This window comes from Tachypleus tridentatus, chromosome 7 (genome assembly GCF_004210375.1).
Source record: "Tachypleus tridentatus isolate NWPU-2018 chromosome 7, ASM421037v1, whole genome shotgun sequence".
Lineage (NCBI taxonomy): Eukaryota > Metazoa > Arthropoda > Merostomata > Xiphosura > Limulidae > Tachypleus > Tachypleus tridentatus.
In genome coordinates this window covers 57,214,195-57,233,429 of record NC_134831.1, presented here as the reverse complement: position 1 = coordinate 57,233,429, position 19,235 = coordinate 57,214,195, and the positions used below count along the sequence as shown (strand labels likewise).

General features: G+C 35.1%; 1 protein-coding gene across 1 annotated transcript in view; it reads left to right on the top strand.

Moving 5' to 3' along the window:
- The first annotated feature begins 303 nt into the window (after positions 1 to 303).
- Positions 304 to 19,235, top strand: part of LOC143255731 (high affinity 3',5'-cyclic-AMP phosphodiesterase 7A-like) — a 114,759-nt gene continuing 95,827 nt past the window's right edge. The window contains exon 1 of the mRNA XM_076511866.1: positions 304 to 820. Within this exon, the coding sequence (XP_076367981.1) occupies positions 746 to 820 (75 nt within the window). The 5' untranslated portion in view covers positions 304 to 745. The remainder of the gene's footprint in view (positions 821 to 19,235) is intronic.

Genomic DNA, 19,235 nt, shown 5'->3' with positions numbered 1-19,235 from the left:
TCGTGTTGAAACATTATGCACATTTAGTTATGAGAGAGATGATAAGAACTGGTGGAAATTTAATTTAAATATTCCTTGAAATTTCAACTTGTTTGAATTAACTGAGAAGCAAAATAATGGAGTTTTCCCAAAGTGATTTGCAAGGTATTTAATACTACATCGAAGGATCTTGAATTTTAAAATGCAAAAATGTATGCGGTTAGCTAGTTTTTCCATTATTATAATAAGAACGCCCTCTAGATTCGACAGTAAGTGCTCGCGAGTCGCTGATAGGTTCATTTTCAGTATACCGCAGCAAAACCAAGTTCACAATGACCCAAGAAAGAACACGTAATTCCCAGGGGTTACGTTTAACTGGAATTCATTATATGTATCCTGTTTGCACATATAAATAATAACGCTTACTCGTTTTTCTTGAGATCTCTAGACACAGAAGAAAGTAGCTCGAAAAGACAGCAAACGTGGAGAGTTCCAACTTCTCACGTGCTCCTTGGAGCATCCGTGCTGCGGAAGAGAAGCCGCTTGCAAAACTATCTGGACTCCCTGCTTCAGGCCGCTTCATGTTGTTCGTTCAATCCAGCTAGGAGCTATGCAGGGCTTAACAATGCACTAGCTTTGAATACATTTTATTAGAATTAGCGTTTACGTTAATCAAAATATTCAGAAACTTAAAGACGTAACTGAGAAAACAACTGTTTAACTTGAATCGAAGAAACTTCTCAAATTCCAGCAGTTTCCGGAAATCATGATCCCGTTCGCAACATGCGTTTGTACCAAGGAGAAACAGAACACACAGAAATGGCTTGGAAGAACTACTTTAGTGAGTTCAATCTGTATTTCAGATTTTAAATACTGTAGCTTTTATTTTGTGACTAGTGTAGCAAGAAATAGTCAAGTATAAGTTAAGAAAACAATGATCTTAAATTACTATAAATCATATAATTGAACGTTTAATGTACTAACTAGCACCAAACATATTTTAATCGTTGCTATATCATTAACATTAAAGACCACAATCTTTTAAAGCAAGCTTGAAAAATGATTACTTACAAAAATATAGTTCTCTGTTTGTTTGTTTCATAACAATAAATTTTTCAAGCTGAGCATATGAATATTAAAAATGTTAATACTGAGGTAACGTATTTAATATTTTATATAAAAAATGAGACAAACTTATTATCGAGTACGGTAATTGAAGGGCCCGGCACGGCCAAGCGGGTTAAGGCGTTCGAGTCGTAATCCGAGGGTCGCAGGTTCGAATCCCGGTCGCACCAAACATGCCGTGGGAGCGTTATAATGTTACGTTCAATCTCACTATTCGTTGGTAAAAGAGTAGCCCAAGAGTTGGCGGTGGGTTGTGATGACTAGTTACCTTTCTTCTAGTCTTACACTGCTAAATTAGGGACGGTTAGAACAGATAGCCCTCGAGTAGCTTTGCGCGAAATTCAAAAACAAACATACAAACGGTATTTGAAACTTTTTATATTGTTCTGTTGCAGAAATATTCTTGAAACCAACAATACGATTTTATGAGATGATAACATCTTTGTATGGACACTGGGGGTTATTACGAAATTAAAGTGGGAAAAGCTAAACTATAAAAGCTTTAGATATATGTAGTTAAACCCATGTATAATTCAGGTTAACTACAAATTCTGGGGAGTCTATTAATTTTACAAATAAAAATGTACAGGCTATTTGAATTCCACATTTGTATCATGTATTAAAAATTTGGGGTGACCAATGTCGCAACCTCACATCTAGCTTCGTTCCAGGTTTTAATTACAGCCTACAACTTTATCAGGAACACAATCTTAAAGGTTGGACAATAATAAATTAAAAAATAATCCCGTAAATGTGGCTTAGATCTTATAACTCACAACTCCAGTTTAAACTAGTTCGTCTCCTTTTAATTCATGAGTGAATCTAACTATATTAATGCTAATAGTTATAATAATGCGTAATAATAATAATATATTAGAGTAATCAGTCGAATAACCAGTATTTAACACAAGTTTGTGTCCTGCTCAAAACAATGGCTCCACCGTACAAGACATAACTTCATTGGTTTTATGAAGCCTAATCTCCTTTGTAGTTTCTATAAATGCAAAACTGTGATCACTTCAAAGCGCTTGTCTGTTAGAATAATGGTTTTGAAGGTGGTTATTTGTTTTTCTTATTAAGAGCCATACCTTTTAAACCCATATTAAAGTTAGTATTTCCGCTTGCAATTAATAGAATTACAGATGTTTAGAAACGCTGAGGTAAAAGCTATGAAATTGAATACATTAATCTTCATATTACCGACTTGTCAACTGCCAATACTGAGTAAGTTTATTTTTTGTCTGTTGTAATACTCAATGTCTGGAACTAAAAAAAATGAAATTACGCAGTTTTTGTTCAAAATATACAACTAACTCTAACTGTAATTAACGGAATTAACTGCTACTCTAATGGTATTTCGTTTGTTTGTGAGTTATTAGGATTAAGGTTTAACCGCATGATAGTTTAGCTCTTCAAAATGATCCACTATTTGGGTAGAGGTTAAGTGAGAGTAGAACTTAAATTATTAATAATATTTTATATACTTGAAATTTTCTATTTACTGGATGCTCAGTTGTTATTCTGCCAATTCGAACTGAACTGTTCCTCAAACGCTAAAACACACAAGTTCGTATAATTTTACTGGATACTACATTCAATGTACCAACAGTGTGTACGAGATTTGGTGACAGTCGGTTCATCCTTTCGCCACTTATAAACTAAGACAACGCATGAGAAAAACGTAGAGACCACAGGGGTGTAAGATCCTAACTCAACAGTTCATGTTACTCTCCGGAATGCCTTAAAGGTTTGGTGATAATCAGTTCAGCGGTTCGTCAGATATAAGCAGAAACATACAAACATATTTTGGTCAAATAGTGGTTTAGATACTTGCTTAATCATAAAACATACTTACTTAATTATTAATCATTCATATACAAAATAAGTGGCACTACTAAAGCGTATATATGCTCATATTTCACTCTGTTTTTCGGTACAAATTAAACTTTCTAGGTGTGTATTTCTTTTAGTATGTTGGATATAAATATTCCATTAACAAAAATAGGATAAAAATAAAACTCTTCTGTTCAAAAATTATGTAAAGCTCATAAGCCTAACTGGGCTGATTGCAACTCATATTGCTAGAAAAGTTTTCTACTATGCCGATGATAATATTAATTTTTATTATTTGTACCACATTATAAAACAAAATACATTTTAAGGTGAAATTAGGTCAATGCTAAATTACTATATTTTCTGTTTTTTTTCTTTCTACTCCTTTTCATGTCGATTCCAGGAGTGTAAGCAGAAGAACGTACTTAAGTGTTATTGTTATTTTCTGTGTTATATAGTATGTTGTACGTTTATCTAAGGATCTTTTCATAAGCTCCCTAACCTAATGCAAAAATTGTTGAGCATGATTGGTCTTGAGGCTAGTATACACAGACTGTAAATGCGAGGATGCAACGTTCGAGACCAGTTACTGCAAAAACCTGCTTTTTACTTTGGAACTGTTATTGCAGTGTAAGAACAATGGTTAAATCAGACAGGTCGATATTCAGATATACTTCCGCCAATAGTATTGCAGGTTTCTTTTTTCTTATTGTTATACACATCCTGTTTCTGTAATGTTATTATTATGTGAAATTTGACATAATTTTTCAAAAGATTAGAAAGCTTTACTTACAAGTAACGATAATACAGATATCTAGAATAATTAGAAATATACCTGAAAATGTTATCGGCTTATCTAATACAACGTTATACCCATACTACTGTTTATTTAACACAACAACTTGAACGAATATTAGGCGTACACGTTTAAATGCTTTTAAGTTCAATTTTTGGAATTACACACTTCGAAACATTAGTCATTCAGAACTACATATGACTCTTTGGAATATAAAGCTGTAAACAGTTAGGTAAGTGTAATGTGAGAATGAGATTATTTACTGGTAACTAACGCCTTTTCTCTAGCTTATCAATTTAAAATTATGGGCATCTACATAGGTATTGGTAACCTTTGTGCAACATTGCGCAAAATTCTGAAAGAACTAATGTTTCTATTTAAGATTCATATGCTGGTACATTTCAGGATAATTCAATCTGTTTATCAGATTTTATGTTTTCTCAGATCACTCATCGGAAACATAACATTAAAAGATTTCCTCGAAACACTGGATATTGCTTTTTCTAATTTGTGCACGTAAACATTAATTCCTTTGACAGTCTATTAATATGAAAACATTGTTTGTAAATATATTGTAGTCGAGTATGAAAATATTTTATTGTAGTGTATTTACAAAAAAATATATATATTCATTATTATAAGTCGGATCAAATGAGGTAACGAATTGTTTCTTACCACGACCACTTGAACAATGACATAGTTTAAACTCAGTACGGAGCCATTTCGTATCACAAGTAATATATTAAATAAAGTAAATTTAGCTGTTCTGTACCACGACTACTCGAACAATGACCCAGTTCGAACTCAATATGAAGCCATTCCGTATCGTGAGCGTATTAAAGAAATATCAAATAAAGCAGGTTTATCTGTTGTCCATATGAAAAAGGACCTAAAAAAATCAGTTTAAACTCGAAGTTTCTTGGCATGTTCGTTTGAACAATTACAAAAGAAAAATCTAGTTTGAGTTAGAAGTTTTGTACCACCATTGTTTGAGTGACATATTAAACACGACAGATCTGGGCGTGACACTGTTCTCTACAAAGACAGTTTGGACAACGTATTTAACACGCAGATTTTAAATTGGATATGGAGATATTCCAAACCAAAATCGTTTCGGCGATATACATATTTGGGATAATATATATGTATTTTTAAGCACGATTCTGGATTCTTAGTATATATACTGGACTAGTTACGATCAAATCATCATAAAGAAAGAATATTCTTTATCATAAAATAAAATATTAATACATTGATCTGATTACGAGATACGTATTCTGTATTGAAGAAACGTTTTCTACAACAATAAATATATTAATCAGTATTCAGTTAGAAGTACAAAACAGCTATACGGGATGAGTTAAAACATCGTGCAACACATTTTGTGTCATGTCAAACGAGATTCGATTCTTTAACACTGTCAACCACATTTGCTATTTAATATCTTTGTTCGCTTATTGGATTTATTGTCAGGACGAATTAACATACTTTTATTGCAAACTTACCGTTCTAGTTGACGCGATCTGAAATGTTACAACCTTAATTTATTTTTGTAATATATCTAGCCTATTGATCTGAAACGATATTTATTTGCCTTGTTATAAATGATATTTGTAAAACACTGTTTTGTTCGTCGTAAGAGAAAGAGAACTACAAATATTGACATCTTCAGTAATGTTTAACATATTTTATAGCAGAAACTACAGGCCTGGCATAGCCAGGTGGTTAAGGCACTCCACATGTAATTTGAGGGTCGCGAGTTCAAATCCCCGTCACACCACACACGCGCGCCCTTTCAGTTGTGGGGGCGTTATGATGCTACTGGCAGTCTCACTCTTCGTTGGTAAAAGAGTAGCTCTAGAGTTGGCGGTGGGTGGTGATGACTAGCTGCCTTCCGTTTAGTCTTATACTGCTAAATTAGGGTCGGCTAGGGCAGCTAGCACTCGTGTAGCTGTACGTGAAATTAAAAACAAATCAGTCATAAGCTATATGAACGAAGACACTTCTAGAATGACCAATAAATAAATATATTTTGTTTGCTTGTTAAGCACAAATAGATACGCCTCCCAGTGGCACAGTGGACTCACACCACTAGAAACCGTATTTCGATACTCGTGATGGGCAGAGCACAGATAGCCCATTGTGTAGCTATGTGCCTAATTCCAAATAAACAAGAACAAATAGACACAGTTGGTTATCTTTACTCTGTCCACCGTATGTATTGAAACTTCACTTTTAGCGTTATAAGCCTCTCAGACTTGCTGCTCATCCACTAGAGGTTGTTGTTAATAGTGGGGGTTAAATAGAGGTGTAAAAGTTTGGAAGCTTTTGTTTGTTGAATTTCGTGTAACGCTGCTCGAGGATTATCTGCGCTGGTCGTATCTAATTTAGAAGTGATAGACTGAAGGGTAGGCAACTAGTCAATACCTCCCACCGGCAACGCGTGGACTACTTTTTACCAACATATAGTACAATTGATTGTAACATTATAACACCCCCATGGCAGAAAGGCGAACATTTTCGGTGGTGAAATTTGAACTCGCGACCAGAAGTCTATGAAATTGGTGGTTTAACCACCAGACCATGCCAGGTCCTTTTTGTATACTTATTAACATCTAGTACTTGCAACTAAATAATTCCCATTGATAATTTCAGTAAAATGCTCACTCAATTTTATATATTAAAAACGTATCTCGATTTAGTTTAGTGAAACGCCGTATATTCAGTTCCCTGCTAGTACAGTGGTAAGTCTACGGATTTAGAACGCTAAAATCTGGGGTTCGATTTCCCTCGGTGAAGTCAATAGATAGCCTGATGTGGTTTTACTACAAGAAAACATACAAACACTCGTCTAATCAATTTAGATTTTTCTGACTGCGTAAAAATTGATTCTTGGATCGTATTCAAATTAATGTGTTTTTGTTATTTTTTTAAATAATGAAACATAAAGATGCTCTAATATCCTAACTACCTAAAATACACCAGCTCTTCAATATCAATTTTTACATTTGTATTAGTAACTGATTTATTTTTACAAAACGGTATTAGGTAGAGTACTAAATCTTTGAGAAATATAGTCTTTGGGGCTTGGTATTCATTTGTTGCCATGGTGGGGTTTTCTTACGTTTGTTTTAACTGAAAATTACCGCTGTGCGATTGGACATTATAGTTTTATACTTTTCGATAAAGTAAGTCGCGACAGAAAGTCACACAGGGTTTGGGATCTCAGTTGTTATTTCTAAGGAGACTTCCTAAGGTTTACTGTTTACTGCACTCGGTAAGTCGAAACGACTGCGTTCAGGGTTAAAAAGGAAAATACATTTTTCAACCTTTGTTATTCTTTCAAAACTCCCCCAATGGCTAGCGGCAAGTCTGTAAACTTCTAAAAACCGAGTTTCGATAGCTGTAGAGGACAAAGTGCAGATACCCTATTGTGTAGCTTTGTGCTTAACGGGAAATACACAACATACACATACACAAAAAATCTATCACAATACCTAACAATATACGAAATGTATTCAAGGTGGTTACTTAACTTTTATCTAAACATATTTTACCTACATAAAATTATAGAAAAAATAAAAGTTTGACTTTTTATTTCCATTGAACATTCAAGAATATCAAGCCAAAAAAAGTCTATAACCCTGTTTCTTTTGTTATTTTAATCTAACATTTGCTAAAATAACAAAAAATAAAACGTACAATGAACAATTTAGGACATTCTCAGGTTTGTTATCTATGGTTTTAGGTTGTACTAAACTGTCTCTTAATAACGCAAAGAAACAGAAACAGAAATAATTTGAAAGTTATTCTTATGGTAAAGTTAACACCGTTGTTTGCTTACCGTTCGTAATTTTGAACTAATGACTTGAAGGAAGGCATTTAGTCGGATGCATCCACCATCCACATTGGAAGATTAGCTGTTTCTCTTTAAATGCAATTACACATTAAATTTCGAGGGAAGTATCACGTGATTTGGTATGGATTTGAACACGTCTACTTGTTCTTCCTAACTAAATAAGCATGAAAAAACGGCGATGATAAACTATTATTCTGCTGCAGTCAACAACTTACAAGAAAAAACTGGAAGATTTTCCCTCGATCGAAGTACCTAAAATACATCTGGTTGAACCTCCCTCGATCGAAGTACCTAACATACATCTGGTTCAGCCTCTCTCGATCAAAGTACCTAAAATATATCTGGTTGAGCCTCCCTCGATCGAAGTACCAAAAATACATCTGGTTGAGCCTCCCTCGATCGAAATACCTAAAATACATCTGGTTGAGCTTCCCTCGATCGAAATACCTAGCTATTCATCATGCTACAATAATGCATGCGGTTATGATCTCTAATCTATCTAAAAATTCTTTCATTAAATATATTTTAATAACGGAAAAGTAAATGTCTGAAACGTGTGTTTTTTTATAGCAAAGCCACATCGTGCTATCTGCTGAGCCCACCGAGGAGAATCTAGCCCCTGATTTTAACGTTGTAAATCCGTAGGCTTACCGCTGTACTAGCAGGGAACGATTTTGTGCAGTTTGAAAAACCAAAATCAACAAAAAACAAACAATTTAACATCTGTTTAAAAATATCTCCTGTCAATAAAATATCCAATTAAAACTTTCTGATACAATTTTAACCAGTGAATCAATCGATCTCAATTCCCCAATTATTTTGGGGTTAATCTTCTAGGCCTGGCATGGCCAAGCGCGTAAGGCGTGCGACTCGTAATCCGAGGGTCGCGGGTTCGCGCCCGCGTCGCGCTGAACATGCTCGCCCTCCCACCCGTGGGGGCGTATAATGTGACGGTCAATCCCACTATTCGTTGGTAAAAGAGTAGCCCAAGAGTTGGCGGTGGGTGGTGATGACTAGCTGCCTTCCCTCTAGTCTTACACTGCTAAATTAGGGACGGCTAGCACAGATAGCCCTTGAGTAGCTTTGTGCGAAATTCCAAATTCCGTTCCGTTAATCTTCTAATGTTCAGCGGTGACCTTGATGTATGGGGCTCGATCTTCTCAATGGATACATCTCGTATTTCTCTTTGTAAAGCTTCACGCTAAAACAAACAAAACAACAAAAAAGCTTTCTCTTAAAAATATTCAGTGTCAAAAGTAACATTTATGGCACTAGCTTAAGTGATAGCCCAACATTTGTCATTTCTCAAGTTACCTTTTAACCAATAAATATTTGTAATTTTTTCGCGATTCTGAGCTCAGAAACGTTAATTTGTGATAATAATCTTTTATAGCCTATATCGTAAATAATTATATATTTTTTTTTTATTTCTCTTTAATGATTTTGGCCTGGTGTGATCAAGTGTTTATATTACCTGATTCATGAATCTTAGGTCAAAGAAATTACCACAAAACGCTTCGGTTTGTTTCTTTTAGATACTTACGCAACGTTATTTACGTTAGGCGCTTTAATTTGGATTTTATAGACAGGAGGTAAGACAATTAATCAACAGTACCCATGGAGTGTAATTTTGCGCCAACAGAGTATGAACTATGACCTCTCTGATTTTCAGTCCAGTACGCTAACGACAAGTCAATGCCCGATCCGCAATAAAATAAAGGCACATATCATACTTTTTGGCTATGGGTGTTCTATGCGCTGTAAGAGTGAAGGTCAAATCTCATTGTTTTTTGAAACAAGCGTAGCTTAAGAGTTATCTGTTGGTGCTGTTAGTTATAGTTAACTTTTCTTCTTTAGTTTATCAGTTAAAAACTGGGAACTGCTAAGAACATATAACTCCTTGTGTAGCTGTGTGCTATATTCTGAAACAAGTAAGCTTTCATGATTGATAAATTTATCACTGTTGTGAACGAAAAAATATATTTGCTAACTTAATGCTGATAGTAAATCATATTTAAAATAATAAAAAATATCAATATCACACTATCATTAGACTTACAACATATCACTGAGTTATCCTTGTTTTGAGGACTTCCACTCCTCATCAGTAGCTCTGGACAAGGACTTATCAAAAGGTTTATTGTTTGTTTTCTTTGCTTGAAGTTAAGCAAAACACTACACAATGGGCTATCTGTGCTTTGCCCACCACTGGTATCAAAACCCTGTTTCTCGCGTTCTAAGTCCATAGACATGCTGCTGCGCCACTGGGGAACACAAATCGAAAAAATAACACTACGTTTCTTATACTCGTGGAATACATGAATACATATAAGTATGGTGTTTGGAGATGTTTCCAACTCACTACAGTGAACTATGTATATATATAATTAAAAAAAAAATATAATGGGATATTTTTCAATCATATATAAATACAGGGAATATGGTCAGTAAAATATCACTCAAAACATTATACAACAGAAACACAATCACAGTTCTCTTAGAAAAAAAAGTGCAATTTGAGATACGCTGATAATTTTTACTTATCGTCTTTCTTAGGTGCCCCCTGGTGAGATAGCGGTAAGTCTATGGCTTTAATAATCAGTTATGACGAGAAAACCCACTTGTAGAGAAATATATATGTAAAAACGGCTGGTCTGGGTTGAGAAAATGTTTATGTAGAGGAGTGAACAACGTTTCGACCTTCTTCGGTCATCGTTAGGTTCACAAAGAAATAAAGAGGTAACTGACCGATAGCTAACCACATGTTTGAAGGGGTTGTGTAATAAGCTAATACAAAGGAACACCCTTATACCTATATTAATAAATATAATTAAACATCTAAGCACACCTCCACATTCCTATACTTAGTTATACCAAGACAAGTGCTATATTGTTCATGATATTTAAAATGTCGTTCGAGGGTTTTTAAGATGAGGATATTTGAGACCATATCTGTAAGTTTATTTTTAAATCTTTGTGCAGTTTTTCAGGTTTTTCGGGTAAAACAAATTTTTAACAGGTTCACTACACCAGTTTGCGAATTCTTTAGTTTTGTTGTTGCTTTTTTCTTGTTGTGAGAACAATTTTTAAGGATTATGTTAAATAATAGATTTTGCACACATTTAGCAATCATATAGTTTTGGCTAAAATTGTTTATGGTTTGGTTTGTTTTGAATTTCGCGCAAAGCTACTCGAGGGCCATCTGCGCTAGCCGTTCCTAATTTAGCAGTGTAAGTCTAGAGGGAAGGCAGCTAGTCGTCACCACTCACCGCCAACTCTTGGGTTACTCTTTTACCAAGGCCTGGCATGGCCAAGCGCGCAAGGCGTGCGACTCGTAATCCGAGGGTCGCGGGTTCGCGCCCGAGTCGCGCTAAACATGCTCGCCCTCCCAGTCGTGGGGGCGTATAATGTGACGGTCAATCCCACTATTCGTTGGTAAAAGAGTAGCCCAAGAGTTGGCAGTGGGTGGTGATGACTAGCTGCCTTCCCTCTAGTCTTACACTGCTAAATTAGGGACGGCTAGCACAGATAGCCCTCGAGTAGCTTTGTGCGAAATTCCAAAACAAACAAACAAACTCTTTTACCAACGAATAGGGGGATTGACCGTTATATTATAACGCCCCCACAGCTGAAAGAGCGAGTATGTTTGGTGTGCCGGGGATTCGAACCCGATACCCTCAGATTATGAATCGAGTGTCTTAACCACCTGGTCATGCCGGGCCAATTGTTTATGCATTGTACAAGTAGCATACATAAAAATGTAAATGCATGTTTTCACATTGAAAGTGTAAAGAATGAAGTTTGCATGGATAATACGAACCAATCTAACGATTTTTAAATGATCTATCATTTTGTTTGTAGAACGAAGTTGCACAATAGGCTATCTGCTTTGTATCCATAACGGAGATCGAACTCCAAATTGTAAGTGTTAAAAGTTCTCATATTTACCGCTGAGCTACTGAGGGACAACAAATCAACCAACAAAACTAAGAAAACACGATTGTCACGAGTATCTTTCGAGAAAAAAAAAGGCATTTTTGTGAATAGCAAATATTTTTAAACTGGTTTTTCAAATGTGGTAACATGTTTTTAATGTAAATAATTTAAAAGCAAAAACATCAACGAGAGTAAATGTAGTGAAGGCATGACAGAAAAAAAATATTTATTTCTTCAAAACCTCAACATTCTCGTATGTAACGTAAATAGAAAGCACTTTGTCGTGAAAATCAGAGCTCCACCTGTATATCCGTGAGAGAAGTAAACTTAGTAGAATGAGTTGAAGAGATAGGTGGAGGTAAGATTCAGCACTAACTAAAAATCATCTTCATAACTCCAGTATCGACACCTACATAAACGGGGATCATTCTTCATAACTTCAGTATCGATACCTACATAAACGGGGATCATTCTTCATAACTCCAGTATCGACACCTACATAACGGGGATCATTCTTCATAACTCCAGTATCGACACCTACATAAACGGGATACATCTTTATAACTCCAGTATCGACACCTACATAAAAGGGGATCCATCTTCATAACTTTAGTATCAACACCTACATGAACGAGGATTTTTTTCACAGCTTTAATATCGACACCTACATAAACGGGGATCCATCTTCATAGCTCCAGTATAGACACCTACACAAATAGGCTTCCTTCTTCACAACTCAAGAATCAACATTTAAACAAACGGGGATCCTTCTTTACAACTCCAGTATCGACACCTACACAAACGGAGATCTTTCTTCATAACTCCAGTATCGACACCTACACAAACGGAGATCTTTCTTCATAACTCCAGTATCGACACCTACACAAACGGGGATCCTTCTTTACAACTCCAGTATCGACACCTACACAAACGGAGATCTTTCTTCATAACTCCAGTATCGACACCTACACAAACGGAGATCTTTCTTCATAACTCCAGTATCGACACCTACACAAACGGAGATCTTTCTTTATAACTCCAGTATCGACACCTACACAAACGGAGATCTTTCTTCATAACTCCAGTATCGACACCTACACAAACGGAGATCTTTCTTCATAACTCCAGTATCAACACCTACACAAACGGAGATCTTTCTTCATAACTCCAGTATCGACACCTACACAAACGGAGATCTTTCTTCATAACTCCAGTATCGACACCTACACAAACGGAGATCCTACTCTTTTAGTTGCTAAACATTTGCTCTATGTGCGTATGATGTATTTCCACTTGCAATACTTGAACTTTTATCTAAAAATATATTAAAATGGATGACAGATACAACTTTTACTATCTTATCCTAACAGAACAAGAAAAGAATACTTATTCAAGGAAATCTCAGAAGGAAACATCCAGCTCTAAAGAATATCGGATAATTTAGACATTTTAATCTGAAGTAATACCTTTTCCCAATTTCTGTTCGTGAATTAACTTCTTAGTTAGTACAACAAACGTTTATAAAATGTTGCTAATGGGAAGCTTCTTTCAAACACGCCCCCTACAATACACACTAAGGAGTAAACAAGAACAAACAAAAGCACATGGAAATGTGTCGAATACCTTCGAATAGTAGAAGCTTTTTCATTTGTTTGTTTGTTTTAGAGTAGAGCTATATTGTGCTATCTGCTGTGTCTACCGCGAGCAATCTGATCCCATGTTTTATCTTTATAAGTCCGCAGACTTACTGGGGAACTTGTTCTGTAGTGACTGGATTTGATTCTTATTAGAATGTAAAAAAAAAAAAGAAAGTTAACTTTGAAATGTGCACTTATACACTTATTAGGCTTACTAATAGTTATAAAATTACTAAAAAAAATCAAATATTTTAAAAAATCGCTCATTACAAGTTATTTATTTACTGTTTTGCTATCTTGCCATTAGTTAGATGTCTTTTAAACAGCCAACTAGGCCTAAACTTTCGATAAAAATCAATAAACTCTCGAATATAATCGAATTAAGACTGACATGCGGCCACACTTAGCACGTTGTTACGCATGATTGTCAGAGATTAAGATGTTTTATTGCCGAAACTATTCAGGCACGTGGCGATGTACAAGGACCTTCGATCGTCTTTAAAATATACAGCTGAAAGGCTCTTCAACCTCTGGGATCGTCAGCACAAGGCGATGCTGCTCAGAAGAAGAGCAACCACCATATTGACTAAAACCAATTTAATGCGGCAAAATTCAGATTCATCGATTGCAAGTCAGACCCAGTGGGAATTTCTCTTCCATTTTGTAAAAATTATCCGTCTATTCATTCAAGTAAACAACCATGCGTTTAGTTGATTTAAATATCCACGGAAACGATATTGATCAGTATACATTAGTACTTTACAATTTCTCAAGGCTTAGAACAAAAGCCCGAATAGCTTCTAGCATAGTTTACTTTCTACAATTTTTTTTCCAGAACAATTTTACTGGATATTTCTGCTCATATATCATTTTATCGATTTCGTGAAAATTTATGGGTTTTTAGATTGTATACATTACTAATTGCCGACAGTGTTATAAAATAACAAAAACCATAACAATGACGATCTAATAAACAAGTGTTTACAGTTCTTTTCTTTGTTGATAACGCTAAATAGGGAACGAGTAACGCTGTTATATGCAGAAATAGTTTCTATTCTACATCTATATATTGTTGTATTTCTACTGTATTTATATATCCGAAATGGATTATTTCACTCCAATAAAATATTTTTGTACAGTAATCAAAACAACCGTTGTGAGTATTAATTATTGAATCAATACTAAAGCCTAATTACTATATTAATACGTAAAATTTGACATTAACCCGCGGCCCTCAGATTACGAGTCGCACGTTCGCATCCCCGTCGCGCCAAACATGCTCGCCCTCTCAGCCGTGGAGGCGTTATAATGTGACGGTCAATGGCACTATTCGTTGGTAAAAGAATAGCCCAAGAGTTGGCGGTGGGTGGTGATGACTAGCTGCCTTCCTTCTAGTCTTGCACTGCTAAATTAAGGATGGATAGCAAAGATAGCTCTCTAGTAGCTTTGTGCGAAATTCGAAAACAAACAAAATACAAAACAAATTATTTACTATATATCGCATGCTTTTGTTCTGTTTGATTTTTGAATTTCGCGCAAAGTTAATTAGTATCTGGTTTAGGCTTTAAATATTCATATAATTTGATTTAGTATATTTATAATTTTTCAGGTTGCGAAATTTCCTAAATTTTGTCGTGAAATATTGTTTAAAAAAACATTAAAATATTCTTTTTCATGTTAGAGTATATTAATTATAGTTTGTCAGAAAGCTCCACTTTATATGTACCCTCATTTACAATTAGACAGATGTTTTTGTTTGCTTATAGTCACGCATAAAGCTATACAATGATAGCTATACTATCTGTGCTATGTTCATCCCAGACGTTGAAACCCCCTTTTCGCATTGTAAATCTGCACACATACTGCTTTGTTTTTGTTTGCTTTCATTCTAATTTCGCGCAAAGCTACACGAGAGCTTTCTGCTCTAGCCATTCTTAATTTAACAGTGTAAGACTGGAGGTAAGACAGCTAGTCATCATTACCCACCGCTAACTCTTGGGCTACTCTTTTACCAACGAAATAGTTGGATTGACCGTCACATTATAACGCCCACACGGTATATTTGGTATTACAGGGATGCGAACTCGTGTCCCTCAGATTGCGAGTTGAACACCCCTAACCACTTAGCCATGCCGGATCCAAACAAACGCATGACTTACATAACGAGTAAATAGTTGACTACAAAGATGGCATAAAGTTGAAAATATCACATTTACTGTTAAGACCTAATTATTGTTGAAGATACCACATATACTTTTGAGTGTCAGACAAACTTACAAGATACAGAAGTCATGCTAAAGTCGAGCAAACTGTTGATTTCAAAATGACTCGTAATTGTAGACAGCACATTAATTGTTGAGTATTTAATAATTGTGAAATATAGCACATTAATTGTTAATTGTAATCAACACTTACATGAAGCGGATACATGAAAAACGAATAAAGTACTGGGTACATGAGTAGATAAGCATCACGTATTCGTTATAAGAATAAGACAGGCTTATACGTAACGGTAAAGTTTCTTAGAATCCAAAATTATTTTTGGTCTTAAATCTCATCATAGTAGAATGACTAAATTTTATGGCCTACCAAAAGACCACAAACTAGACACACCGCTCAGATCTCTTGTCTCAGCCATTGGTTAACCCACAAAATATATTCTCTGATTACTAGATCCTCCATTCTATATTGCAGTTTCTTTCACCTTATCTAAATAGAACCTTTGATTTCTTCAATATAGTGAACAGTTCCACCGACAAAATCATATATAACAACACTATTTTCTCTGTTTATGTACATGTTTTATATTAATTCACGAGGTAATTGATATTATGTAGTTTTTGGATCAATATAAGATCAAAGAGGATCTTCAAGGGATTATTCTACCTGTTGTTTGCAAATTCCTCGAATATATTTTACGTTTGTTGTTGTTTTTTCAGTTTTGGAATCAAATTGACTTTTGTTGTAATTTTCGTGCACTCGACTGAGGCAGCACTCGACTAGAAACATGGCGGTGAACAGCATTCCACCCTCTGGCTGAGTTTTTTAAACGATATTTATATGAAAGTATCAAAGGATATTTATGTGATTTCTAAAGATTGCTTGAACATTTTAATTCTTTTTAATAATTTCCTAAACAAGACTTACGATAATACGAAGTTTATTTACAAATATGCTCTACCTAGTGAGTGCTTACAGTTTTTAGATATTCTTACGGCTATTTTGGATGGTAGGGTGGCTAGTAACGTACATCACAAAACCAAAATACTGAAAAATGCCGTTACTTCATTTGCTCTCTCTCATCACTCATAGTTCATGAAGACAGCTACGACGTTTGGCAAATTAACGAGACTTTTACGTATTTGTGACAACTTCAATGATTTATTTGATCCGAAGGTAAATCTCTGAAAGATTTTGAAATTGAATAGTTATCCCGAAAGACTGGTTAACAATTTTTTAACCATTCAAAAAAGTAAAAATAAAAAACTCGATCAGAGAAAAATATGTTGAATTCTATATAATGTTTGTTAATCCTATACAGAATAATGTCATAAAGAATTATTCGAAGAAATCTGGTTTGCCTATACGCGTGTGTAACAGATTTATTGTTATATAGCTATTTTAATATGTACGTTTGTTTCTGGGCCCGGCATGGCCAGGTGGGTTAAGGCGTTCGACTCGTAATCTGAGGGTTGAGGATTCGAATCTCCGTCGTACCAAATATGCTCGTCCTTTCAGGGGAGGGCGTTATAATGTGACGGTCAGTCCTACCATTTGTTGGTAAAGGAGTAACCTATGACTTGGTGGTGAGTGGTGATGGCTTACTGCTTTGTTTGTTTTAGTTTAATGCATGTAATGTATATTGTTAAATGTGTATTGCACAAGTTCTGCCTTTTCTTTAAATTTGTAGAAGATTCTTGAGTGCAAAAATCAACAATATATATTTTACGAAAATACTAACATATATTCGAACATCGTTGAGCTTTCAAGAATCTCGCCTAATAAATATAAAAGCTAACCATCGCAGGATGCCGAGAGACAGTAATAGAATATTGTTGGTCTGCTACAGTCAGTATGTTATAAATCTCGGAAGCTATAACTGTGATTAACTCTTATTAAGCGGAAAACTACAGATCAGTTACAATACAGTTACTTTTCTGGCAATAAAATGGAGAATTTAAATGCGTAAACGCACTAACTATCGCGTGTTACGCATTATAATTTACCTCGGATGAGTCCACGATCCATTATGTTACATGTATTACGTATTATGATTTCAAATAGCCGGAAATTTTAATTGGTTTGTTTTGGATTTCGCGCAAAGCTACACGAGGGCTATCTGCGCTAGCCGTCCCTAATTTTACAGTGTAAGACTACAGGGAAGGCTGCTAGTCATCACTACCCCCCCCCCGCCAACTCTTGGGCTACTCTTTTACCAATTAACAGTGGGATTTATTGTAACATTATAACGTCTCCACGGCTGAAAGGGCGAGTATGTTTGAGGTGACGGAGATTCGATCACGCGACCTACAGATTAAAAAAAATTAATTTTAATTTAAAGTTAATTGAATGTCAATAAGCATCAAATTTATCATATTTTCTAACAAAACGGACACAATTTTCTTTTATAACAAATATATTTTAATATACAAACAGCAATACAATTTATAATAACGGTTATAACAAATAGGTGTTTAAAAGAGTGATTTATATACAACAGTTTTACAAACTTACAAACTATACTGAGTCTTGTATCGATCTAGAATTGAAAACTTTATCAACAGTCTACGTTCACGACGAGCAAATTAATTCTGAGATGATATTGTTACACCTCTTTTAAGCTAGCTAGCTTTCTATTCTTGGTTCGCCTCACATCACTTACAAGCGGAATTTTTACCGACGAAGATATTTAATATCTTCGTATAAGTTAATAACTGAAAATGAATGGTCTTTAATGTTCCAAGTCTATAAATACTACTGATAGTACTAAATATCTTCGTCGGTAAAAATTCCGCTTGTAAGTGGTGTGGGTTGATGCTTATTGACATTCAATTAACTTTAAATTAAAATTAATTTTTTTAATCTGTAGGTCGCGTGATCGAATCTCCGTCACCTCAAACATACTCGCCCTTTCAGCCGTGGAGACGTTATAATGTTACAATAAATCCCACTGTTAATTGGTAAAAGAGTAGCCCAAGAGTTGGCGGGGGGGGATAGTGATGACTAGCAGCCTTCCCTGTAGTCTTACACTGTAAAATTACGGACGGCTAGCGCAGATAGCCCTCGTGTAGCTTTGCGCGAAATCCAAAACAAACCAATTAAAATTTCCGGCTATTTGACATCGTAATACGTAATACATGTAACATAACGGATCAAAGACTCATCCGAGGTAAATTATAATGCGTAACACGCGATAGTTAGTGCGTTTACGCATTTAAATTCTCCATTTTATTGCCAGAAAAGTAACTGTATTGCATTTAGTATAGGAATGTTTTAGTAAATGTATGGGAAAAGAAGCCTAGTTTATAAGTTCCTCTTGTCGTACGTGTTAGGAAAAATACGTTTTTGTACCTGATATATTTATATATAAAAGTACGTTGCATGAACCATCTCTGTGCTGAGACAATGGTCGAGGTTGGAAGGAGTGTGATTGCAGCACACTTTAATAATCAGCACGGTTGGTATAAATCTGATCACCATTTAAGCATCAAAATACCAAGAAAATGAAACAGTTTTCTGGACAGAAAGTACAAGGAGCCTCTCCTTCTTACATGTAAGAAGGTTACAGTTAATAAAGATAGAGAATTGCCATTTTAAAAGATGGATTTTTATGTGTAGATATGAACGTGTTGCCACTTTAAATGGTCGATTTTTGTACGTAGAAGTACGTGTTGCTACTTTAAATGGTCGATTTTTGTACGTAGAAGTACGTGTTACCACTTTAAATGGTAAATTTGTGAACGAAGATGTAAAACCATTTTAATAGCCTTCTACTCTACGTTTTTTAATGTGTGTGATTATAACTAATGTGTAGTTTAACTCTACACATTCGTCTGATGTGAATATTCTC